This window comes from Tyto alba, unplaced genomic scaffold (genome assembly GCF_018691265.1).
Source record: "Tyto alba isolate M040663 unplaced genomic scaffold, T.alba_DEE_v4.0 Super-Scaffold_22, whole genome shotgun sequence".
In the NCBI taxonomy this organism is placed as follows: domain Eukaryota; kingdom Metazoa; phylum Chordata; class Aves; order Strigiformes; family Tytonidae; genus Tyto; species Tyto alba.
In genome coordinates, this window is record NW_024881296.1 from 30,095,063 (window position 1) to 30,121,972 (window position 26,910).

Below are 26,910 nucleotides of genomic sequence, written 5' to 3' on the forward strand. Positions count from 1 at the left end.
AGGAGGAGGAGCTCCATGGTGGAGCCACACCGCAGCCCATGGAGGACTGTCCTGGTTGGGGCTGGCCTAGAGCTCCCGTTGGTCTGGCAGCGGGAGGAGCTGCAGCCCCCTGAGACCCCAGGGGCTCCCCAGGCCCCAGTGCCCTCACCTGTGTGCGGGGGCGGGGGGAGCACAGCTGGAGGGCTGGGCCCCGATTGGCCGATATCCCATGTCATGTGACACTGTGCTCACTATATAAGGGCAGGAGAGGGCTGGGAGGGGCTCTCACTTCCGGGGGTGTGGCTGTGGGGCCTTTGTGTTGGGGATCGCTGGCTGGGAGCAGGCAGCTATCGGTCAGTGGGTGGTGAGCAGCTGTATTGTACATTACCCATTGATACTGCTGTCAGCGTATTGTTCTGTTACTGTTATTAAACTGTTTTTATCTCAACCCACGAGTTTCCCTTTGCCCCTCCAATTCCCTCCCCATTCCCAAGTGGAGGGAGGGTGGGTGAGCGACTGTGTGGTGTTTAGCTGCTGAGTAGGCTCAAACCACAGCAAGGACCCTGTGCCAGAGCAGGTGGACATTCCCTGGAGGAACCGTGGTCTGCAGAGAGGAGCCCACACTGGAGCAGAGGAGAAGCGTGAGGGGGAAGGAGCAGCAGAGAGGACTTGCTGTGTACTTACTGGCTGTAGCTGCCATAGTCCCCCCATTCTGCCGGTGCTGCTCAAGGGACGCAGAGATGTTGGCAGTGGAGGAGTGAAGCTGGGCATGCAAATGAGGGGAGGAAAGGTGCTGTCTTAATGTTTGACTTTTTGTTTCCCACTACCCAACGCAGTGATTAAATATTTAATCAGCAATAAATTATTTTTTTTCAGGTGGAGTCTGTTTTCCCGATGAAGTAATTGCTAAGCAATCTCCCTGTTTTCATCTCCACTCACGAGCTTTTTCATTACTGCTCTTCCTATTTCTCATGTTCCACTGAGGGGACGAGTGAGTGAGCAGTTGGGTGGGAGTTTGGCTGCCAGCCAAGGCTAACCCACCATGGCCCCCCAAAAAACCCTGCAAAGAAGTCCTGCTGCTAAGTGCCTGGTGTTTGCTTGGCTATTCAGGAGGCTCACAGAACTAGACATGTTCTCCTTACACTAACCTGGCAAGCTGTACTCAGTGCATCACCCCCAACTCCACGAAGGGACACATCCATTCTGTGTGTGCTTCTTCCACGACCCCTTTATGTTCATCTTTGTGCACAAGCCTTTGCTGCCAGTTTTCTGCTTCTGCTCCCTCCCTGGAAGGCCAACTCTCCTTGCCTTGCGCCCTGCTGCTCTGCAAAAGCGTATGGCATCTCCTGCCGGGCAGTACTTACAAGGGTGACAGTTGTTCCCTACCCTGCTGGCTGCAAGCAGCGGCTGAAGGAAGCGTTTGCAGCCCTGCTCACCAAAGGGAGAGTAACATGTCTGGCTGGGCTGATGCTTACAGCTTGTCCTGTCTACAACCCTGTTATCCCACATGGGCAGGGAGGCAGGGCTGCAGGGGCTCGCTTGCCTCTGTGGCCTGTAGCGTAACACTGATGGAGCCCTCTTTCTTTTTCCTGCAAAAGTTGTGAGGAGCTGCTACACTTGAAAGGCTATTTGAGATCCTAGTAAATTCACAGGCAGCGATGGGCTGCAGCTGCAATGAGGTAACATAAAGGTGTTAAGAGAGAAACGAGGCAGCAAAAAGATCAGTCTGCAAAAACCCATGGACCAGAGTTGGTGGGACAGTTGGAAGGGGTAACTGTATGGGCCAGGAGTTCAGAGCACAAAACACCAATAAGGCTGTGCTATAAAACAGGAGAGATCCACCCACACTGTCCAGGGAAAAATGCCTTTTCTGGTTGCTGGTCTTTTCCCATGTCTTGTCTGCCCCCACCCCACCCTGCAGCCAACTGACCAACCTACCACAGCTTCTCAGTTGCTAAATCCTTTCCAGGAAGATTTCTTTTTTCCAGAGCCCTTTACAATGGGCATAGTGTTCTGGTGCTGGGTAAGGAGGGAGATTTTTTTTTTTTTCACTTTTATTTCCCTTTATTTATTTATTACTCTAATTTATTTATTTATTTCCGATTTCAGAAACATTCCCCTTCACTATTGCACCAAACTAGGGCCATTCTGAGTCATAAAGCCAGAAAACCAGAAACCGAGGTCCTAACCCAGACAAGCTGAAATCAAAGAACAGGGGCTTGATATGTCAGCTGAGAGCCAGTCACCAGACTCCTGCAATGGCTCAGAATTTTTCTCTGGCTGATCCGGTAGGCTCCTGATTCACTCTTTCTCTAAACATGACTAGAAATGTTCCATTAATTGACATTGGTGTGTGCTGTCACAAAACACATTTTGGTTTCAATGAGTCAACAATTTCTAATATTTTCCAAACAGCTCCAGTTGTTTTTTTTAATGTAGAAAAAGTGTGTGCTTCCTGGTGAAGGGCACAGTAGGCTGTATAGTAGCCTAGGAAACATGAAACACTTTCCATTTGCTGCTCCTCTGCAGCACTTCATTCTCCCAGACACTGAGAGCGCAGCAGAAAAAACAAGTCTAATTGACCTCCATTCTCAGCCCGACTCCTTGATACTACATAGTTCATTTAAATCCTGTCCTTCACGTTTTTCTGGTTTCCTGCTGCATATTTATTGAAGTACATATGTGAATTTCTAATAATCTGTGTTTAGATGGATGTTTGATGAATAACTCATCTGTCAAATTTGAGAAATGGTACTTTGTTCAACAAAGGATTTTCTTTGCTTGTCCACTTACAAATCAATTTATGAAACTTTCTGGTGTTTTCTCCCTTTCTCCCTTTTCTTCCCAACCAGAACAATAACAATTCCTCTTTTTCATTTTTTTTTTTATTAGTGGTTTCAAGTCAGAGATTCAGTTCTTGGAAAATCAAACCTTGAAATTGGTAGAGAAACTAACATACAAAAAACCCCTATTGAGATGTTTTGACTTTCTCTGTGTTCCTCCTACTGCCTGGGCTTTTGACAACTGAAACAATTCCCCCGAATCTATAAATATTTGTAAAATTTAAGAATCCATTATTTGTTTGAAAAAAAGAAAATGGATCAAACAAATCAACCCTAAATCTGCATCCCCTAGAGATAATAACACATTAGCAAACAGTAGAAGGCACACATAAATAATTCCGTTCTGAACTTCTGCTTGTTTTTCCTTGTGTATTCTCTTTAGGTAATGGATAATGAGGAAGAGGTATTTTTGCACCCAAATGTAGAAGCGTTATTTCTCCACCCATAAATGCTCTCAGTATAATGTTTTTACTTTAGTTCAGTGCTGTGAATTGTCATGTGCAGGACATACTGACAGCCATTTAGAGCACTGAGTTTCTCAGCAATAAGAAGTGAAATTAATGCTGTGCTATAACCCAGACAAAATCTTTAAAATAAAACCCCCCAATATCTAATTTTTATGATGATGTGAAAAGGGAAAAGTTCTTAAATCTCACAGTTTTAATCATGAGGAAAACCATTTTCTGACTACCTTTTATCTCACTCTCCTGAAACGGTACTGATGGTTCCTCTTCTCTAGCGTCAGATGCAAACCCATCTGGGAGACACAATGTTAAAACTACTGTTAACTATGGGTCAGTCTGCTCAGTAGATGGTCTACCTTTGTATTTTGACCACCCTATTTTTGATATATCTTATTTTTCGTTCCTAAAATTGGAGGAAAAGGCAGATGTACATACAGACCAGTTGTATTTTTAACGGATGTGCTTTAATCTATCGGGAAAAAAAATCCACTATTTACAAAATGCCTCTTGTGGTTGAAGCACTGTGGTTACCAATGCTTTGCCATTTTCTATCTTGTTCCCAAGATCATGATGTCATGTCTAAGCATGCTGATAATCCTGCGGTCCCACTTCTGCCTTAAAGCCTGCGCCAGCAGGCTGTGGGGGGACTGCTTCCTTCAAACCAAGGTTAGCACCTCACTGACAGGAAGCACTGCTCCCAGAGACATCGACAAAGTTCCGTGAGATTCAGCTTCAACTGGAATGGCTGCTTCCCTTCAGCAGCCCGGCTCTGTCTCCTGAACAACCCATGACCATAAGGAGGACATTAGCATAACATTAGTAAGTAGACTGGTAAGGGTATTTAAATGAACACGCTATGTGTCTAGCCCATCAATTGATTTGATCTGTATTTTGCCCCAAGGACACTGCAACAAAGGTGTTGGTTGTTGCTCAGGCTGCATCTGGAACATGGCACCTAATGTTCTTGGGGAGGAAACTTTGGTGCCGTGCGGAGGGAAGTTCCCTCTGGAGGCTGCACCCTGCAAACAGTATGCAGGTGAGCCAGTCCCTACCAGATCCCATGGGCACAGGGCTGCTCCAGGCATGAACCACAAAGGGAGCAGGGACATACTTAAACAGAGTCCAACGTCACAGTCAGTTCCTCTAAGAGACATTGTGTACGGAGGGTTTCAACCACAAACCAAGCATCTTACAACATGGTATAGTGCAGAAAATGACATTTCCAAGTGTATTTATTGAGAAGTAGTAAAGATGTACATAATTTTACAAGCTTTTAATTTTAATTTACATTTTCTTAAATTATGTAGGCCCTAATAAACTATAATCTGCTAATACATGACAGAGACCCTTGGCTTCAATTCTATCTTCAAAATTCTGCTATTGCTGGGATTTTGGCTCACGTCACTTCAGCTCCTCTTCAGAGATTCTAAATACCATATTCATTTAGAGCATATGCCTGGTGTCAATCCTGTAAAGCAGAGATGACTTTTGAACCAAAACCCTGGATCTAGATACAAACTCACAGCTAAAATCTAGCCTTCCTATCATGGGCCAAGTCCATATTCTCCATAAACTCTGCAATTCTGATTGGCTGCAGGATTTCACGTTCCCCGAGATGAAGTGTGCTTGTATACAGGATTTTGATTTGGCCTCATCTCCCTTGCCAGTGCTTACACTGGAACATACTCCACATCTGGTTTAGATGCAAACACTGCTGCTCACACTGGATTCTAATGAAATCAGATCTAGGAGCTGGCTGCCATCTATATCTTTGTGCACCATCTCCACAGGCATCTAAAAAGAAGCATCATTTTTAGTTTTTCCTGTCCTCTTTTACTGATACACTGAACTGCATGGAGTTAGATCTGTTTAAGACACTACCTTGTGAACTGCGATCACACTGTATTTGTATTCTGCAAGCTGACTACTGAAATGCCTAATGAACGTTCAAGGTCTGTGCTGACTGAAAACTGCCGGAGTATCAGCAAAGGGCATTATATTCTATACCTTCATTTGCCCAAAACACATGCAAACATGACATTGTGCTCAATCTTGGTAGTTGAGGAGAGGCTGAAGGGAAGGCAGCTTCTGATTAATATGCTGTTGAATTAAAATGCACTCAATGTCAAAATGACCAGCCTTCAATTTAATCTGTTTAGGCGCATCTGGAACAGTCTGGCGTGACTACGTCTCTACCTTGGTTATTTTCTCCTCTGTATTGTTCATGCATGAAAACGTATCAGAGTAATTTCTCTCTACAAGGCAGGCGTGTACTACACACTATTATTTAAAGATACATAACATTTTTTGCTTAGCAAGAGAGTACTTGTGCTCTGAAATTTTGTTTTAGAATTTTAGTATTGCGAAGGCTTTTGAACTAAATCCTTGAATTTTCTTTGCATGTACACTTCTGTGGATTATTTATTTCTATGATTAACTTCTGCTATGGTAGCACACAGAATCCAAGTTAAAATCAGAACTTTGTCATGTTCTGTAAAACTTCCCTCCTTTTGCCTCCATCTCCTCTCTAGAAGTCCAGTAATAATAACTGAGCCATACCTGCCACAGAGAGCTAAGCACAACTCCAATGAAGGCACTGCAAACCTTTTATAAAAACCGACGGTTGTTGCTGGGCTATTATTTGTTCTTACATTCAATTAGGATAAGAACATTGAAAAGCTGAACAAATAACTTGAGAAATAATATTGCTTCATGCATTTAAATAACACTATGACTTGTTCAAAAAAGAAAAAAAAAAAAACAAAGAGAAAAATAAGCTAGTTCACCATACCAATTTTTGGTTTTATGAAGGCTTTTATGTTGAGATTCTCATGCAATGTTACGATGCTGGAACTTGAGAAGGGTTTTGTTTTAACCTTTTTCCTATTCCAGTAGAAACACTTTTTTCCCACCTGAAAAACTACAAGAAGATGGTATTACAGTTTTTTATGAAAAATGTACTTCCAGGCCAAATTTGACTAGGCACGTACTGTAAATATAAGGAAGATATGCATAATTTTTACTTTCTGGACACACAAATCTATCACCCAAATAGATAGGATATAATGATTTCCTATGTGGCAAGTCTTTTGTGATGGCTTTAAACTGCCCCATGATAACAAATTATCATTAGTTTGTTGTGTGGTGGCTTGTATATCCAATTCCAACACAGCAAAGAAGTCCCATTTTTATGAATTTATAGAGGAGTTTTGCCTTGGACTTTTAGTGACTCCAGGCTTTCACCTACCAGCTAACTTTCATATAACCTACAAAGTTTAAATCAACAAAGTTACTACCTGGTAACTAGACATATGGTGGCTTCACAGCACAGAGAGGGAAGATCTTCACCTCAGTGTTGACTACTGTCTTTGTGTAGGCATCCTGGAGTTTACATTTAACATCTTCTGTTGCACACACCTCTTCAGGCACTCAGAGCACTGGCAACCTCAGGTTTCTCCACGTACAGTGTTAAAAATCAGAAAGTAGTTTTCATCTTCTGCCATGAGAGATGAACCACTTGCTGTTGTTTCAGAGGGCTCAAGCTGCAGGTGGAGTGCTAGGGACCCTGTGTGCAATGTGGACCTTGCTCATTTTCCAAAGCTGAAAGGTAGCATGTTCAAAACTTGCAATGTAATTATCACTGTATGGACCGTAATTTTTAATAGAAATGATGAAAATTAGGGTAAGATATTTTTCAAAATTTCTTCATAAAAATCTCCTCCTTATCCTCTCCTTAGATGTCTGACATGCTATTGAAATTGCTGATTCAAAGCATTTAGGGTTGCTCCTTTGTAATACTGTTCTACAATCAAAAATGGGTGAGGAAAATCATGTTGACCCAAAACAGAAGACACATAAATGTTGAGAAGATTGGAAAAGCTACCAAAACACTGTTATGTTTACCAAAGTGAACTGTGCCCCTGAAATGGCCAATGTCATGATGCCAGCAATTTCAGCAGCTTGTGTTGATCCTGAATTTGCTAAATGTAGCATCATTTGTGCATCTGATTGGTGAGAGATTCTTTAGTAGTTTTTCATTCCTAAAGAACTAGTGTTTTATTCCCCATCTGGGCTTAACTCCACATTTTCACCACTTGCACACTTTGTCTGCTGGGTGGGAATTTGTTCTTTTATACACAGCAGATGCACTCACTGTATGGCTTTCAGTGGAGTAATTAATGAATATGGCTCTTAGTTCTCTTGTTGGAGAATCAAGAAATGATGCTGAAGGTGTTAAACACTTTTTTTTTTAGCTTTCAAGGTAACGGTCCCCAGTATCAACCTCCCAACATACTCTTAACTTTCCTCAATCAATCAGTGGAATTATTCAGAATCCAAATAAAAACACAAACTTTCCTTTATTATTTTTTCTTACTGCAACAAATACTTAAATGCTTTGGTGCAGCCCTGCTCTTTGATTTCTTTGAATTTCAAATTTGGTCATGTCAAAAATTATCACAAAGTTTTTTTGTTTATCTACATAGTTTTTAACCAAAATTACATTATAACACACAAACACAGTCTTCTCTTTAAGGCACAACACATCATTATGCACATTCTGTTTGCCAAACTTATAAAAGAGACAATATTATATAACCCTCTCCCTCCCCTGCCCCCCCCAAAGAAAGAAAAATTGCATCCACTTCCAAAATCAGCTGCTAATAAAGTCACAGTAAATTATTTTCATCAATAATTTACACAAATTACAGGTCTAGACAGGATTGTCATTATACAGTCTGAGTGCATTCCAATTCAGATTTTCTGGGTTAGGTAGGCTAAAGTCTGGTTCAAACCTCAGTGCTGAGAATATATCCCATTTTGAGGAATGTTGTTGATCACCACCTTTTCGGCTGGAAAACGCGTGTTGGTGCTTTGCCAGTTTTAGTCCTTTGTTCACTCCGGTCAGGGCTCACTTGGTGTGTACCAGCAACCTCCACAGTTTTAATTCATTTAAAAACGTTGCATATATAAGACCATAGAGCTTCCTTATGTAGCACTAATGTTTTAACTCCATTCAGCAATCTGAATTCTTCAATTTGGAATTTTTAATTCCAAATACTTCTTCCCTTCTTAAGACAATTCATATGTGTAAAGCCAGAGGCATTGAATCACACATAAAAATTCAGTGTACTTGAAATATATATATATAAAAAAAAAGGGTCGCCAACTTTAGAACACAGTTACAAATACTCTAGTTCCAGTGCTTGATGGAGAGCCAAGAGGTCCGAATGACTGGATATCCTCCAGAAAGGCATGTTGTGCTGTGTTTGTTAGAGGGGGGAAAAGGTCAGGAAAGATGAACACTGTGACACAGGCCGGTATACGACACACGAGGCTAGTCAGATTACCACCACGTATTTTACACCACTGTTGTTTCTGGATTGATTTTTGCTAGTGAAGTACTGACAAAAATCAGACCAAAATAGATCTGAGCTTAACAGTTCAACTGAAGCTAAAATAATTAGATAGCCTTCCTTAGTAGTTTCTTTAGAAAAAGCCTGTTACCTAGTAAGGGCTATTTGCTTATTTTAGCATGCAAACCCATATGAAGAAGCATTAATTGGAAATCCCTTTCTGCTCCACTTATTAAACTTTGCAAAATACTTAATGATCATTTGAAGGGCTATAAGACTTTCATTAAAAGAGGCTTCACACACAGCACTTTGAAACAGAGTGGAATTACACTTTTCTCCATCTAGGGGGAAAAAAAGAAATCTCTTTGGATAAGAAAGTAACATATTTCTGGTTTAAAAAAAAAGATAATCTGTGTTGCAGAAAGCATCAGTATCTGTGAGAGATGCAGATATATGCACTATTACCCTTCAGCAATTCATCAGAATAGAAAAAAAACCTGTATTTTCATGTTGTGTTCAGATCTATTTGTAATGTGCTATATTCATCCATCTCTCTGAATTCTGTATCTATCCATGCAAGATAGCCAACGTTAAGAAAAAAGCATGCCAAACTCCGAAGTATACAATCCAACCACCTTTGTTTAGCACAAACTATAAAAGACCCATCACCAGTACTGTACCTATATTAAGGAACCATTTGGAATGAGCATTTTGGTTATTTTGTTTCCATTCCAGTTAAAAAACTAAAAGGGCACTTTATTTCACTACTTCCAGCACAACAATATTTACATGTCCTTTGCAGACATCATGAGGTAAAAATTTGCAGCTTCTGCACACTCCCAATATTATGCTGGGAAGTAGGGTGCAAATTACTAATTTATACTGTTTCTGAACACTGAAAACTTATCTGGTGAATTTTAGACTTGAATTATTTTCATAAGAAAATCTAATATTTCCAAAGAAACAGTCCTTTTTTAGAAACACAGATTTAGTGCACAATCTTGTTGTGTTCTTTTTCCTTCTGCAGATATGTCCTTCTTGAAGCAAATTATATGTTCATTATATTTGCTTCAGTAAGCTACAGATCTTCATCTATGTTAGCAAAAAATTTACACAGTCCTTTAGAAGTTTTTCCACATTCTCTGTAACACTTCATGTGAAACTGCCCTGATTTCACCATTTAAAGAAAACCACCATCCAACCATCATGTCATAGCCCTTTCTATCTCTTGTTTTTCTTTAATTTGCTTGAAGCCAGTCAGACTTTTTTTTTCTGCAGTTCTTTTTCATTTATTTTAAAAATAATTTCGTATTTTTGTTCTTTCCAAACTGAAGTGAAACAAATGCTATCTTCCAAATGGTTCATTTTGCTCTAAGTTTTTATCTCATCATGCTCTTGTTGCCTTGCATCTGTGGACTGAAATTATTTGTCATTCTGTGATTATGCAACACTGACAGAAATGCAAACAGAAAGGCTTGCATTAGTAGCTATGTATCACACCAACATTTCAGAAGACAGGTTACCTTTTTTGCTGCCTGTTCTTCTTCTACACCATCCCCAATTACAACATATACTACTTTTCTGCCAAACCTTTGCATTATTCGTTCAAAGCAACTTTCTTTTCCTGGAAGATAAATGAGATAAGAGTTCAGAGAGAAGTTACCTGATTAGCTGCATGTTCCTCATCTCGGCCATCTCCAATCACAACATAAGTTATGTTAGTGCCAAATCTGGACACTATACGCTCAAAACAGCTCTCTTTGCCTGAAAAACAATGCACTACTTATTCAAGCTATCAAGCAAGTTATGGTGAAGCCCTACAAAGGATTACTGCAGTGGTAAGACACTGTTACTACTGCTTTTTAAAAGTTCCCAGACTTGGGATTTAGAGCCAAAGATGGTAAGAAGAAATTAATTCCCTTAGTGACACTACACTGTTCCAGGTAAAACTAAATCTCTTTCTTAATAGTTACAGGAAAGCCACTAAGATAAAGGAATTAGCGGCACTGCAAAAATGAATAGGTCAGTGAATGAATAATTGAATTTAAGTACTTCCCTGTTATTGTAGTAATATTTTTTCAAGGAAAGCATAAATTTTAATTCTAAGGTATCCACAACAACAAGTGATGTAGCAATGGAAAAATGTTCAGAGAGCAATGGACAAGCAAAATAAAATTAGACAGTAGGATCCTGGGAGAACTTCATGAAGCATTTGGCTCTTTTGGAGAAATGCGGAAGCAAGCAAGCTAAGCCAGTAACAACAATAAACAGGATTGAAAGGGACCAAGCAAAGTCATCTACCAGTCTTCTCATTGTACTGCGGGTTCAGTTTTACCAACAAATGCTTGTGCTGTTGGTGCTAAAACTATTCTAATATGATGATTTCAATGTTTCCACAGGCAATCTCCATATTTAATTAACCCTTTCCATTAGGAAGTATCTCTTTGACATTTGACCTACATGTACCCCATTGCAAAGAAATCATCACCTATTGTCATACCTCCCATCAACCTAGAGAAAGATTATTTCTTTCCTCTCTGCAATAGCTTTCTACCTCATTTGTTATTATGTGTATCCCCACTCCAGGTTTTTAGTCTCTTCTCACAAGCTCATGATTTCTAGATCTCCGATTCTTACTGCTCTCGTCTTGCTATTTTTCAGCTGGGCCACAAAAAAGGGCTTATGATTAGGAAAAGCATCATGTGTAGTAACTGTTGAGTAAAGATCAGATTTCAGTGTGTGCAAGCAACAGCTACAATTATAGTCCTGTGCTCAGCACAGTGCATAGATCATTGAGATGAAAAGTAGCGAGAGATCTTGTACCCAACAGAGTTTGCTGTGCTCCTGACAGGGGTGTAACAGCGGCCACACTGTTCCCAGAAGGAATTCCTGGTGCAGAATTACTTCGACAGAGCCTCCAGAGACTGTGCTTCACTTCACCACCCCCTTCTGTGCTGTCGGCACTATTTCTTAACGCTCCTTCCTTTGGTCCCAGTGCAATCTCAGTGACTGAATCCAACATGTACAGGCTGTATGACAGATGACATTCATTCCAGAGGCTGCTCAGTACCATGTGGTATTTGGGATACTTTGTGCATTGACTTAAGTTTTTAAAGTGTTTGAGGCATTTCTGTCTAGAGGACAGCTACAGCTAATTAAAGGATGACTGAGGTAATAGTTTTTCCAGACACTGTTAGAATATGCGTTGTTTATTCACTTGTGAAAATCATGTAGGTAATATATTGCAATGCTTTTGTCAGTGTCACACTCCATACCATAGGTATAGAAATTAAGCATTCTTGAATTTGTAATTGGCAAATGATGAAATCTGCCAAAATTATCAGTCATTGTATGCTGTGGCCCATTTCACAGGAATGGTAACTTGTCTTGGTTTACAAGACAATTCTGGATGTGATTTCCAAAAACCGTGAATTTCCAAACTATAATACACAAGAGGTACGCAGTTCTCAACAGAACAGGGAAGTGTCCTTGTGGCATCCATCAACACAGCTTCTGTTGGTAACAGTTGTCGTTACCATCACTGATGTACTATGTGTCCAGAAAAAGCTTGTGAAACGGTGGCCTAGCTTACACAGAACTGAAGGTCAGAGCAGAGACTATTTTAACACAAGTTCTGCTTACATTTGAATTCACAAAGCGCTTTATTCTTTTCTGCACATTTTATGTTTTTTTCCCCATACTTAGGAGTTTCTGATGCTTTTAATCAGTATGGGGACCTTTATTGCTTCAGGCATCACTAAAAATGAGCTGAATTTGAAATTTATTGACATAAACACATCTAAACATATGCAATGCCTAAATCTTATAACTAACACTGTGTCAGGGAAGTGGCTTGGAATCCATCCATTACTGGCAAAAAAATATTGGTAATGCAGTGTAGTCAGAATGCATGAAAGAACAATTTTCTTACCTATTTTGGTTGCACTGTAAATATTTTCAATAGGAAAAGCTCCTCCTAAGCTGTATAGCAGAACTTTTGCAAGTGCTGGGATAAGCTGGGTTGTTGTTACCAACACATTTACACAGTTACTCCTATAATGAGAGAAATAGTTAAATAGTTTAAAACCATTATCCAAATACTGATGAGGTGAACCAGCTGTGGACAGGATATTTGGGATTCCTCAACATTTGCTTTCACTCACAGAGCAGTGCTGCTCAGCACCATCACTTCCAGAAAAATGTACATAAAACTTTTTGTGAAATCCTTTAAAAATTACCCAGGTCTGATTTGTAGGAAATATTCCACACTGGTTTATAAAAAAACAGGTCCTTCAAGATGGGGTCACTAAAATACAGGCATTTAACATCACCAACTACTTCCAAAAATAGATATTCAAATGCTTTGAAAGCAGCATTTTCATGCTTGCAATTATTTGTCAGTAGCTACCAGACAAATAAAAGTGTTAGGAAAATGTGAAAACTTCATTTGTTACTCCTGTCTTGAGGGGAAATAAACAGCTAATACAGATTTCTGCACAATGACATCACGTTTCAAGAGTAAAAATATTTCTGAGAAGAGGGAGAGGTAAGAATAATCACAATAACAAGCTAGCATCAAATGGTGAGGATGAAAACTTAAATGGAGAAGTTGTGTTAGCAGTCACACAACAGAAAACTCAGAGCCAGGCTATTTTAGGTTGGAACATGAGCATGACCATGTAAACATGGAGCTGAGAGCAAATAGTTGTGATTCTTCCTCCCGGTTCTTCCAGAAAATGTAAGCAAGACCTTAGGCTACTATTTCTGCCTTAATGTATCTCAGTTTCCTGTCAGGAAAATATAGGTGATGTTTAGCTGCCTCACAGGTAGCTTCTGAATATTTATTGCTGTACAGTTTTTTGAAGACAAGACAAAAGACTATTATTTAACAGTCCTGAGTAACTGGTAACAGTTTTCCAAACTCATCCACCAATGCTCAACCGGCCTTCATTACCAAATGTCTTTTTGAAGACTAGTAATTTGGAAAGAAATGCAGAGCTTTCTTGGTTTACACAAATTTTTTACTTTTTTTTTCTCTTGAAGTGCTTAAGACACTATTAAATCAACAACAGTTAAGAGATATACATATTGCAAAAGTTGCTATCTTTAAAATAAATTATTCACATCTTTCCAAGTTTGTTCTTTCCACTTGACACTGAGCCTTTTCCCAGACTTATTCTGAATGCAAGATGGCTTAACATTGTTCTTTTTTATGGTTTAAAACTAGAATTTTTGAGGATTTCTGATAACATACATATTGCATGGCTGACTAAGCAGCAGCTGTATTAACAGTTTTATTATTTCAAAGGAACAAGACATTCATTTTGCCTCATTACTGGGAACACAGACTTTCAGCTCAGTTAAAACAGATTTTTGCTCTTCTGAAAACTTATAGTGTAGTTAAGCATGCTGATTTGTCTGGAAGGACAGGAGGAAGATGGTTTTGTGTTCTGGAATCTGTACAGTATTTAGGTAGCACTGTGAACAGGCATAAACACTGAAGATCAGAACAAAGGGACATGGAGTTCAGATGATGCTGCCCAGAAGATAAAAAAGAAAGGCTGGTTCAGAATTCTACAATAACCTTTCAGTGTACACAGAGACATTTATCACATTTTAGAAGACACTTCATACTATCTTTAGTAAATGTTGACATCACTGAAAATGAAATCAATTTCCATGGAATTTTTCCTACGTCCTATTCAAAAGTTGTATTAGAACTGTTCTGTTCTTTAAATGCACTAATTGACTGTAACATAAAATGTCAAAAAATAGCCCTTAGAAGTCCAAAGCTAAAAAATTTTTTACAGAAGACTGAAATACTTACCTTGTGCTGATAATTGATAATGATTTAAGTGCATTTGTTAACCAGGAGTCTGTTAGAGCTTCAATCTCTGCTCTTAATTGCAACCATGCATCTCTTTTAGCAGGGCCCAGGAGTCCTTTTATGTAAAAAAGCAAGAAAAATAAGAAAACCATATTAAATTCTGTATTATCTGGAATATATACATTTTATGGTCAGTTTCTATTTTAAATTCCACTAGAACTTGAAAAAACATCAAAGAGAAAAGCTATTGTCTTCAAGGTTCAGTAAATTGCACTGTTTCTATTTGCCCTCCACTATAACAAGCAAAGCCAGGTAGTATTGTAGATATTAATAATTAGTTGTCTGATTATTTTTCATCTATTCAGGCTACTTTATTACGTTTCAAAGTATACCTTTCAGAAATACATATTTTTTAAACCACCTCCTCACATACATCTTACTCTCTAATTATCAGAGGCAGTGACATGGAGATGCATGCCACCAGAATCACAAGCAGACACTCACAAAAGAAGAGACTTTAGAATAAACTTGCCTTTACAGTATCTGTGTATGTTTAAAACTGCCCTGCTTATGACTGCATATAGGTGAACCTCAGGTTACACATATGGAAATACATTTGATTGCTCATGGCTTGCTCTTTATGTCTGGTTGTAATTAGTAATGACAGCTCCTTCTATAGCATTACAGCCTGAAATAGCTGTGCATCTTACATTCTCGTATCTCAGCTAGTCCTTAAAAGCACCTTAAAATCTCCTTTTGGGTATAAGTGGTCAGATTTTAAAAATACCCAGCCTATTGACTGTTGAGACATCAGTTCTTTGGAACAAAGCTGTTTTTAATTCAGATTTGGTCCTGAAAGAGCAGGGAAGCATGCTGCATGACCTTTAATAACCCTCTTCTCTTTCATATCCTATGTTCCCAAGAAGTGGTGATGATTGTCTTCAAAAATCTGAAATGAAGCAACCTAGAAGTAACTAGTTTGATCTAGCCTTCCGTTGCCTTCTAACAGCTGTTTCAAAATAAACAGATACATATGTGATAAAAAGATTATCAAAAAAGCTAACATAAATGAAGGAACTTGCCCGCTAAGGATGGATTGTACTTCAGAAGCAATATTTGTGGGAGAGAATAAAAACCTTAATACAACACACCACATATCTGCACTCTGCCTTTGCAATGACTGTTCGTCTTAGTGTTTCCCTGTGCTGTGCTTGTTGACTTAAACTCTTACTAGTGTTGAAGGTTTTATGAAACACAACAGCTTTAGAATCTTAGATGCATTAGCAGATATAAGAAAACCCAGTAAACTTTTAGATAATACTGGTTCAAGTATTTTTAATATTTAAAAACTCTATTCATGACACCAACGAAGGGCAAGGCAGGGCAAGTGAAAACCAACCATCTGCTACCACCCTTTGGTCCTATTGCTTCTTCTTGTGGCAAGTAAAGACTCTGAACTACTAAGAGTGAAAGAACATGTTCCAGATTTACGTACTTTAGAAAATGATTAAGGTAATGACTAATTCACTGTCGATATTAGTTGTACTGTTTTCCATTTCTGAGAGACTACAGGAAGTGCTAAAAGAACACCAGTCGGTCTCATTTTGCTGAAGGTGAGCTTTACTTTGAGTTTCAGGTTCATTTGAAACAAATTTCAGATGGGTTGAAAAAGTCCATGCTATACAATGGGAGAGTATTTACTTGGAGTACTCCCTGGTTGGGTTGGCCTCATCTTATCCTCAACTGTGGCTGTAACAATGCTTGAAGACATGTAAAGTATTCCCTGTTTTCACAGTCTCTTCTTGAGGGAGTCAGCTGACACATTCTCCTCCTCAGAAGAGGGCTGGCTGTTTCTGCAAGTCACACAGAGCTCTCCAGAACAGATTCTTTCAGTTCTGCTGATTGATTGCCTACAAGCATACTGGCACGGACAGGAGTGAGTCCATGAATGAAAACAGTAACAAGAAACTGTGTAAGCTACAGGGTCTACAAAAGGGGCTAGTGGCATGGCAGTGCTAGGGTTTTCTTGCACCCACCAGTGAAAACAGACTAGCAGGTACCCATCAGAGAGTATAGCAGACAGTGTTTTGTAACCAACCAGATCATGAAAATGTAGGATGGAAAAGGCCAGCCACAACCATTTTTTGCTGTAGAAACTATACAACCTCCTTCCTAGAACAACAGCGTATTTGAGGTAAAGTAGCTCAACCAGTCAGTAAAGTAAATATAGCCAAGCTGCATCTAAAGGAGAAAAATGAGTGCTGTGGAAGCCAAATGGAAGCCCCTGCTCAGCTTCCCCATCTCTAGTTCTCCTGCACAACAGCACAGTGTTGGCTCTGCCATTACAGTCAGTAGCTTTCAAGAGCCCAAGGTCCAGCCACATCACTTTCCATTTATTCTGTGGATTCCAAGACACATGCCCTCAGCAGGAGTTCATCACCATGCAGTTTAGCCTGATCAGCTTTCTAAATTGGTTTCGACAATTAAACTCACCTCCTATGTTGTTCTTGTAAGTATTATACAACTCTTTTACTCTTCTGTAACGGAAAGCCAGCTTCCTCATCCAGTCAACCCCTCCTCTTACACCTGTTGGCAGACAAAGGTTTGCACTACTTGCAGCTGCATGGAAGCCATCAGTTGCAAAACTGTAGGTACTGCAAACACCCAAAATACAGTAAAAATAAATACAATGTATTCCTGTAAATGCTCAATTTATTTAATCTTTGAAGAAAAAAAAAAGAAACAAATGCTGTATCTTACCTTAGGTCTTGTCCATTATCATCAGAAGAAACATCATCTATATGAACTTGATCACACTCCTGTTGAAGAAAACCCAAATGATAAACAATCTTGTAAGAGAATATGCTCACCATATGCTTAGTACAGCTGTACAGATGTTGAAGCAAGGATCGGTGCAGGCCACTAACTTCTCCAGAAGATGGCAGCATGTGTACACCTACAGCTTCCTATCACCATCAATTTCTTTAAAATAATACAACCTTCAACTCCTACACTGTGTAAATTTTCAGTTAAAATAGGCTTTTAGAAAAGCGATATGTAATTTCAGTCTGATTTTATATTAAAATTATTTTAATTAAAGAAAACCAATAATTGCAGGTCTCATTTATAGTCTTGCTAGCATACCAATATTCCAAAACCACCTAAAACTTATTTCCCCAATTCCTAAAAGTTAGTGATGATGAACTTCAACAGTCATATAACTTCTGTTAAGCCTCTAGGAGCCTGAATTCTTATCAGATTTTTTTATTGATTTATCCATATGCCTTTGGCTGGAAAATCACAAATAATCAAGCAGCCCTGGAGAACTTTGTTTCAGAAGGGATGGAAGTAACTCCTAGGAACTGAGGTGCACTGGAAAACTGAACTCCCCGCCAAGCTGGTTTTATATTTGGATATCTATCAAATATCCTTTTCTGTACTGTGGTTCTGGCAGAAAGATAGGAAAATGCGGGGGAAGCACAAACAAATAAATAAATAAAGCCATCACAACAGCAACAGTAGATATGAACAGGTATCACATTATTACTTTCTGTAGTTGCTAGAATTAACATCTTAACCCAAAAATGCACTTGAGATTCAGTGTCTGGAGGTTTTACTTTTTTGTACATCATTTTAAAATATTTAAAATAGCTGTTGTTAACATAATGCCAAAAGAATTTATGAAAATTTCAAGGATGTACTTAAAAATTACTCTCCAAATCATGTTTTTCAATAATTTAATCTCATCACTAAAACGAGGCTAATCTTTCAAAATGCCCAGTTCTGTGACTCAAATAAAGTTGTCTGAGTCATCTATGTCAAATAAAGTTGCTGACAAGCAGCACTTAATTCAGACTCTCTGTGACATGTAGGAGTATGAAGTTCTCAATTTCTAATCTCAGTCTTGTAGCAGTGCTAAATTTTCCAGATAAAGGATAAATCTCAGTAGAGGAGTGATTTCCAAATGCGTATGACACAATTTCTTAGAGTGTGAATTTGGGGAACTACCATTTGTTCCTTCTGTTTTGTTTGCTCTGTACTGAATGAAAACTTTGTTTACCCACAGGAAGTAAGTTGTTTTTAAAAAAAAAAGCAATTTTGATATAAAATAAATACATATAGTGTCATTTTCAAATACCTAATTTCACTGCATCATACAAGTAGTTATAATTTAAAATTTTATGTCAAGACTAAAAGAGTGAGTGGTCAAACTCTGCCTATCTGGCTTAATCCATTAAGGTAGGCATGAAAGAGCTGTGTTCAAGGAAAAGAAATGAAGCATTCTTCTTGGAGAAATAAAATTTCTTGGTTCCGTTTGAGGAGATTATCCCGAGCTGTAGAGTATTTTAAAGCTTCTTTTGGATGTAAATAGCAGATGAAAAGAGAAAGAAATGGGAAAGTGGCAGCTGAAATAAAAGATTCATTTCTTTACCATTACTTATTATTTACACTCCAGAAAAAAAATGAAACTATACTTCACCCAGTGTAGGACAGGAACTCAAAAATCAGAAAAAAAGCCCCACTGGGACAAATTCTAAGTCTGTATTTTGCAATATTTGAGCAATATCTGTCTTTCTAATAATCTTCACAGATTTCCCTGGAACTGGTCAAAGCATAGGGTAATTTTAAAAGTTTAAAAATCAGTCCTGTGGATTTGAAGGTGTACTAATAAAATGGAGGGCACACAGAAGCCCTCCTGGATAAGGACTGTACGCTGCTGTTCGGGTTTTGTTAAGCCTTTCAGCTGCACTGTCCCAGTCTTGAAAATTCCAGATAACCATTGTGCTGATAACTTCATTACAAAGTTAAATATGAGTAGGTGGCAAAGGCTCTGCTGTATGCTTTTATTTTTTTATCAGACTGTTTGGTCATTGACTCCAAGAACAGGAGATGAGTTTCCTTTTCTCCCTTACTCTTCTCCTCTTGGATCCCTGGCTCAGCTCCTCAACATATTGGCAATACACATTTGCTGACCAACAACAAACCCATGTGCCCACCACTCCTTGCTTTGTTTTACTTTGCTTTCTCATTTATTTATCTACTTCAACTAAAATGTTTACATTTTACAGATTCAGTTATATGATGTGAAAAAACTTTCCCAACAAAAAAAAAAAAGCAGGTGTTTTGAGCACATCTGAGATAGTTCTCTACTTTTCCCCAAAGAAGCAGGAAACTGATGGCACAACACCATAAGTTTGTTTGTAAAACATACCAAAGAGTTGCAAGGAGGAAGGGAAGAAAGCAAGCTGTCACTTTAAATGTTCATGTAAAATACTTTTCACATCAGCTACAGTACTGGCTACACTCAAGTCACAGTGGCTCACTGACAGTGCAAGGTCAAAACTAAGAAAGATAAAATATATTTCCTATTACTGAGAGTGCAGGAAAGGAATTTAGGTACAATAACTGGCTTTTGCTTGAAGTAACACTAATTTAAATTGTATCTGAGTGCAGTCAATTCTTTGCAGCAATTTTTAGAGCCTGAAAATTTGAGGAACAACAAATCACCCATAAAAATTATCCTCCTGGAATGGACAGTAATTTCATTATCCAGTAAAAACAGTGACTCACCACACTGAACACAAAAAGGTTATTACTGAGAGATACTCAGCACTATGCCTTCTAGAGGCTATAGAGAACACCCCTTTTTATGTATATATGCTTCAGTCTTTGTTAAAACTAGATTGACCTGCCTCCCAAATTCTGAGACTTACCTAAATCCTATTTTTTATTTCTCATTGCTATTTCTAATAAGAAAAAAATTATGACAAAATCTTATTTAAAATACGGTAGGATTATCATAAAAATGGAAATGTAATTCGGTTTGTTTGAAATAAATACTCTTTTTTCTTCATCATCTTGAGAGTGGAGGGAGATAATGAAGTTGGAAGATGCAACTCCAAATTCCTGCTTTCAATTTGTAGAAATTGGGGATTTTTTTGCATACACAGTATACCCCACTAACATTTCTAAAAGCTGTGTTAAAATTAATAGTGAGATAGGGAGAAAAACATCTATTTATTCCTTACCTGGTTGAAAACAAAATGCGTTAGTCTGGATATTATTACAGAACTGAGTCGCATCTCTAAGCATCATTTAGGCATATGAACTTTCTAGAGCACCAGACTCCTATTTTCATGGCAAAACACCAACTGCCCTCCCAAGCGATATTTCTCAAGCTAACTAAAATTTATACACTGAGAATGAAATAGCTGGAGAACAGCCTAGCAAGTACAGCTTGGCTGATTAGAACGTGGGTTACTGGGTCAGCAGGGAATGCCTCAGCAGATCGGAATTTCTGCATCAGCAGTCACTGTAGTGAGACAGATTTGCATAGAGGAAGGAAAACTTTATTTTTGTATGTGATAACTTTCAATAACTTGGTTATTATTACTAAAGCAGCGTTTGCAACCAAGAAAGACAGGGAAAAAAGAGAGCTTAGAGGATGTAGTGACTGCAGTCGATATTACAGAAATATAGGTTCATTAGTACATTACAGTTGTCATGTCTGAAGCCATGAAGTTTATTGTGGGATGAAGATGAAAGCAAGACAGAATGGATGGGACCTGATGGCTCAGCATTAAAAAAGAGAGATGGTGAAAGGATAAGTAATCTGTCCAGTGAATAAAGGCCTATCTCACTTCCTCCAGTAAGAAATGAAGGTCTTGTGTCTTGATGGTCATGATCATCAATGACTCAGCACTTACCTCCCCTCTCCTGGGGGAGGATGGACAGAGGAAGAGCGAGAAAGAGAGATGTAGAGTGGGGGAGAGATGAGAGAGAGACACCCCAAGTCAGAATTGGGGAATTCTCAGAATTCACATTCATCATGCAGATGCACTGTAATGTTCAGTAGTGGCGACGTGCTCTGTAAGCATATTTAAACAGACAGATTACAAATTAAACAGCATCTGCATATTAAAGGATGCTTCTATGTATTTTGGCACTGGATGCCATGCAATGATACCTTATTTGCTAGGAAGATAGAATACTGTTGGTCTTCTTGCATATGCCAGAATGTGTGTGTACAGCTCATTTCAGAACAAGAATTTTGGAATTTTGTTAATCTTATAAGAGAGTTGGTTTTGAAACAGAAATGAATTCTGGACTAGAAAATATGTAATTGCATATAGAAATTGGCTTTAACCAAATCAAATTGAGTTCTGAGATTCTTTAAGAGAGCCCCCAACTAGTAGGTTTTTTTTAATTAAAACTGATAACTGTCTGTATACTGTTCTGGAATGAGCTGGAGTATGAATTTTTGGACAGGATATTAAAACTGCCCTATGAAGAATATACAAAATGTGACGATCCACCTCTGACAAGTGAACCTAGGATCTACAGAAAAAAATAAATAATGAGAGGAGGGAATGAAGCTTCATTGGCTATAAGCAAGAATAAAGATGTAAAGAGAGCAAAGCTCCATTTTGATGAACTCTTCCACTTGAACTCAAAATAAGATTGAAGAACTCTGGGCATATGCTACTGAATGGCTGAAAGTTCACTGTATGTCACGTGAAATCTGAACACGCAGGGACAAAGGTCTGCTAAAAAGAAATTCAAGCAATGCTTTGAAAAATTGATTTGGAATCTATTCCTGGTATAGGGCACCAGAAGAACATTCACCAAATGCACTTGCATTGTCAAGTGATGACTCACTAGGACTGCAATAAAACACCGAGTGGCAAGGGCATGTCCAGGGCTTTACTTTCTTACGTTTCTGCTGCTGGCAGGAGGAAGTGCAGCTCAAGTACAGGGTGAAGTAGATCCCAGTTTCTTGACTTAAAAAGAGCTAAGAATAAATGAGGTATGCAAGAGACGGTAAAGACAGCTGCAGCCTGATTACTTTCTGCTTTTCTTATTGCCTGCAGTTGATGAAGGAACAAAAGAAGTGTAGACTAGAAAAATCAACATCCCAGTGAATGGAAAAATCTCACTTACCCTCATTTTTTCTATTCACTCACCGTAGACCTTCTTCTGGCATTTTAAACAAAACCTCAAAGTCTTCCAAATGCCATTAGTGGCAAAATATCTGTCTGTGGAGGGAACTCTGGGATCCACTCCGAGCAAGAAAACAACTGCTTTAGACCAGGGGAAGGTCTGAGAAGCCCACAGTTTAATTTGAGAACTGGTATTCACCCTGTCTCTTGACACCGATGGTTGTAAGACTGTCACTTTCCACGTTAACATGTCCGGACTCCCGGAGTGAAACGGAAGTCCGTGATGCCCAGCTGACGAGCGTGCCTCCCCACTGGTGTCCCCACGGCAGCCCGTCTGTGTGCTCTGACAGCTGAGCAGTCCACAGCAGTCACTCCCTAGGACAAGGTCTCTCCCTTTTCTGACGGGATGCCAAATTGCACACCCTGTTTACATCATGACAGGACATGAGGTCACCTGGTTACCTTTGGAAGAGACATCACTGATGAGTACATCTATCATAATCCCAGATCTCTGATGCTGCAGTCTTTGAGGTAAATGAGCAAGAAAGGGGGCCTGTGACCAAAAGGCTACTCGAGTATGTGAAGAGAAGAACAGTCTCTTGTGGTCAGATGATGGCACCCACTGAAAGCAAATGTACAGAACTTCAAGAGAAAGAGTAGGAGGCACATATGTCCCCCTCCTGAAAATGACTGCAGACAGCTCTAAATCCATGGAAACTGAAAAGATGGACATAGGACAAAGAGAAGAAAGAGTGGTTTGCAGATTCCTTCTCTCACCCGGTTTCACGGAAGGACTCTGGTGCCATGGGAAGCCACTGCCACTTGGCTAACCTCTCTCTGATCAGAGTATGACAAATCTAAATTCCAGATAGGCAGAAAATGTCACACGCTACAAACACTAATGCACAGCAAAACCACTACATTAAAAACCCAGGAGTAACCATGTCTATGTTCCTTTGATTCTTACCTCTAAATCATTAAAAAATAAATGTGTGTCAGCAAGATTAAAAATCATTTCTTCCATTCGCAGTCCAAGGGTCACTGCCATCGGTGGATCCTTAAAAAACAGAAAACAAGGTTAACTACTTAAATACCTTTAAGTTATATCAAAACTACTTTAAAACTGCTGTATACAAAGTGTTTTGAAAAATCAACACTGCAAGAAAATCCTCTAAAATCCTTTCAGTATTAAGCTACTTTAATACAATGCTACTAGAAGACACTGATGAACGTGCGTGAGAACATTTGGGGAACTAGGGATGTTGAAACATTAAGATTTTTTAGGGTCATGGCATTTGTAACCTGTCTAGACTGACAGGGGAAAACCTAGTGGCCATATGTAAACCTGCATAAAAAAGGTTGTAAACAGGGAAGAAACTTCTCATGAAAGGTTTATGTAAGAAAACCAGTATTTATTATTATAAGGAATACACTAAAGTGTTCATCCCTGAGCCTTTAATAAAGATATGTTAAGTATCTTGCCTGCCAATTTGTGGGCAGAAAAAAAGCTAAGTCATGGAGCAGTAACTAATTTTTCTGACCCAATATGCTGAGTCAGCAGCAGAGGTAGGAATGAAGTTACTCCATGTGACACACAGTCCACTGCACAATTCCTCTGATCTCTTGGCTTTTCTTCCCAATTTTTGGACACGCAGAAGTGCTCACCAAGATCATGCTAAACTGGCTAAGGAAAAGTAGTAATCTCGACCAAATGATTACCTTGGAAACAATTATCCTACACTGTGATAGGAAGGTATGATTTAAGAGGCTTTTTCAATTTCTAATGTACCTGCTTTATAAAAATACGAAAAGTAGTCTGAACCCATGCCCATTTCCCCAAATTGAGTTTCACTTTGGATAAACCATCACTGCCTAGCCTATGCTTAAGCCTGCATCACGTCTTTCCCACAATTTCTGCTGCTGTGTGTATCTTTGAAGCCTGAACTTGGTCCTTCTCTGTCTCAGTATTTACCTTTCTTCCATGTAGTCACTCACTGATGAATTTCCAGGCTCTTCTTTATTATTTTATTGCACGTGTTCATTCAACAAAGTGCCTGTAAGTGTTCTAAGTGTTTTTCAGCATGCCTATAATCTATGGCACAATTCTTTAGGTTGTCCACAGGAATGGGAAAGCCTATGTAAGTTAGTTTGTTTGCTACAGATTATCTCTTCATTTCTGATGAAATACAGGATTCCTGTCCCTGGATGAGATTAATTCAAAATGTTGCATTTGTTCATACGTCAGCTCTCACACTATCAAATCACTCTACCTCAGCAAGATACCACAAATCTACTGATCTGCAATACCCATTTGTCTGAGAGCATTTAGTGTAGAGTAAATGTGAGGTAATTAACTTAGCTTTGCTAGGCTCAATAGGAAAGAGGTTAAGCCAATTTGCATTATCTTACATTTGTTTTAGAATAAGAATGCATATGGACAGTTCCTGATGCCTAGTAACTAGTTTTATCATTGCTTTAATCATCTGCCTGAGCTTGTGGGGCTCAGGTAACTTTTTTATGCTTAATGTATTTCAATGGGCTTTAAAAGTAGATGTGATCCTCTTCTAATTAGAATAAGAAAAAACCCTATATTTCATTATTTAAACTCTGATTGACACAAGCAAGTTTTCAGAAATCCCTTCTTAAGTACTTGGAGATTGAAAGTCTAAAAGTTTACCAGCATCTGGCAACAAAATCACACAAAACCTCAAATGATCATTTGTTAGTATTAGGATCAAAGGCTTCCCAATCAGCATCAGACGTCCGCTACTTTAGGGCTTCATAACGACTGAATAAAAGATGGCGTCTGCCCTCAAGCACTTAAAAACTAATGGTAAAATCTGAAACACAGACATATCTTGACCCTTGCTCATGAAAAAGTCAGACTTAAAGGGGAGAACAGTGTACAAGAAATTGTAATGATCCAAAGTTAGACCGAGTTCTCTGGCAGTGAAAACTTTTTTAAGTTGACCCTTGAACTGGTCTAGACTATATTTCAAAAGTAAAAACCAAATGCAGTGCCTCGAAACCTAACTTCATCCCCCTAAGTCTTCTGCAGTCATGTTTGCTGGATCTGAAAGTCATGTGGCTGAAGGCAGCAGCAAATGCAAAGGTCAGTTTTCCAAGGGCATGATTAAGGAGCAGATGTTAACAGGTTTACAAAAACTCATACAAGATACTTAGGACACAAATCATCAGAATACTTTAGACTCATGAGATTCCTCATCAAGCCATAATGCTTTTATCAAAATGTCATCACATATAAACATGTGTTTCTCTCTCCTTTCTCTTGCATTTTTTTCTGCACATAGTAAATCGTTAATTTTTCTTCCTAGATACAATATAATAAAGAGTATTTGCAATATGCTTCTTTACCTCAATCCTACAAACACTAAGACATGTGCATAACTTTATGCACAGGTGGTAACTCATTATTATTTATGTGAGTTAAGTTATTCACTGGAGTGCTTCCAAGACTGGAATCTCAGACTTTTGATTCTCAGCCTCTTTTTTCCCCTTCCTGGGTAGAAGCAGACTTAAATGCGGAAATTCGCTATAACATATTCCATTATAATCCAATTTAATTTTACAGAAACTACCAACTATGTATCACAATTTCCTGTCTTGCCTAGTATAGTTGAAAGACGTAAATGTGACAAAGCTTTTATGATTTTCTTATTAGTAGTATTTTTGTAACCAACTATGTCTGACCTTATTACCGTTAAAATGAGATTTCCTATGTTCCTGTTTTGACAAAAGCAGGCCTAGGGTATTTCTGGGTACTGTATGTAAATTAAACTAAAGCAAAGAGAATTTATTTCAGCTTAGCATAAAATCAGGCTGGGATCTCCCTATAACTTCTGCTAAGAAGAATCACTGTAATTGAATTCTTAAGACATGAACAATTCTTCCTTTGATAAATTGGCCAAAATTTGCACTGCAACTGTTTAACAAGAATTAAACATCACGTTCCAGCTCTTGCCATGTTAAGTTCATTCCTTCACATACAAAAATAGACAGAGAGAGAAGATTTGTCAGGGTCTTGTGGTTTTATAGTGTTTGCACAATGTGGAGGAACATCCCAGTCATCGTTTTACTGTCTTCCAATTTGAAGCAGAAGTTGCAGACTGACTCAAGTGGCACAAAGAACTGAGTGTTGAAAAGAAAGCAAGAAACATGTGCATCTGATACAGATTTAAGCACAGCAAATTGAGAAACCGAATAAAAGGCAGACTGAACTTCTGCCAAAATGGTATTTTGTGCTACTCTGCACAAGCATACACGAAAGAGGAAAACAATAATAATAAAAAAAAAAATCTGGAAGGTTTCCGCAGACAATTTGCAGAATAAAAAGCAACTCTTTGGCCCTCAGAGGCATGATTTTCACCAGATATCATTAGCATGCAAAAGAATTAAGAGCAGCTACAGCACTTCTGTATACCAAAATACAAATGACTTTAGATATGTTAGTATGAAGGCACTAAAGTGGAGCCAGACTGTCTG

At 38.7% G+C, this 26,910-nt stretch overlaps 1 protein-coding gene across 15 annotated transcripts in view; it reads right to left on the minus strand.

The window, feature by feature from the left end:
- Window positions 1–4,511: 4,511 nt before the first annotated feature.
- EYA4 (EYA transcriptional coactivator and phosphatase 4) overlaps window positions 4,512–26,910 on the minus strand; it is a 155,034-nt gene continuing 132,635 nt past the window's right edge. For 13 of the 15 annotated variants that reach the window (XM_032983230.2, XM_032983232.2, XM_042796153.1 and 10 more), the window contains 7 exons: window positions 23,375–23,464; window positions 17,228–17,286; window positions 16,961–17,121; window positions 14,468–14,582; window positions 12,572–12,693; window positions 10,164–10,264; window positions 4,512–8,547 (listed from right to left, as the gene is read on the minus strand). In XM_032983230.2, the coding sequence (XP_032839121.1) occupies window positions 8,467–8,547; window positions 10,164–10,264; window positions 12,572–12,693; window positions 14,468–14,582; window positions 16,961–17,121; window positions 17,228–17,286; window positions 23,375–23,464 (729 nt within the window). In that variant the 3' untranslated portion in view covers window positions 4,512–8,466. Of the gene's footprint in view, window positions 8,548–10,163; window positions 10,265–10,303; window positions 10,405–12,571; window positions 12,694–14,467; window positions 14,583–16,960; window positions 17,122–17,227; window positions 17,287–23,374; window positions 23,465–26,910 lie in introns of all 15 variants that reach the window. The other 2 variants (XM_032983236.2, XM_032983234.2) reach the window with 1 other exon arrangement.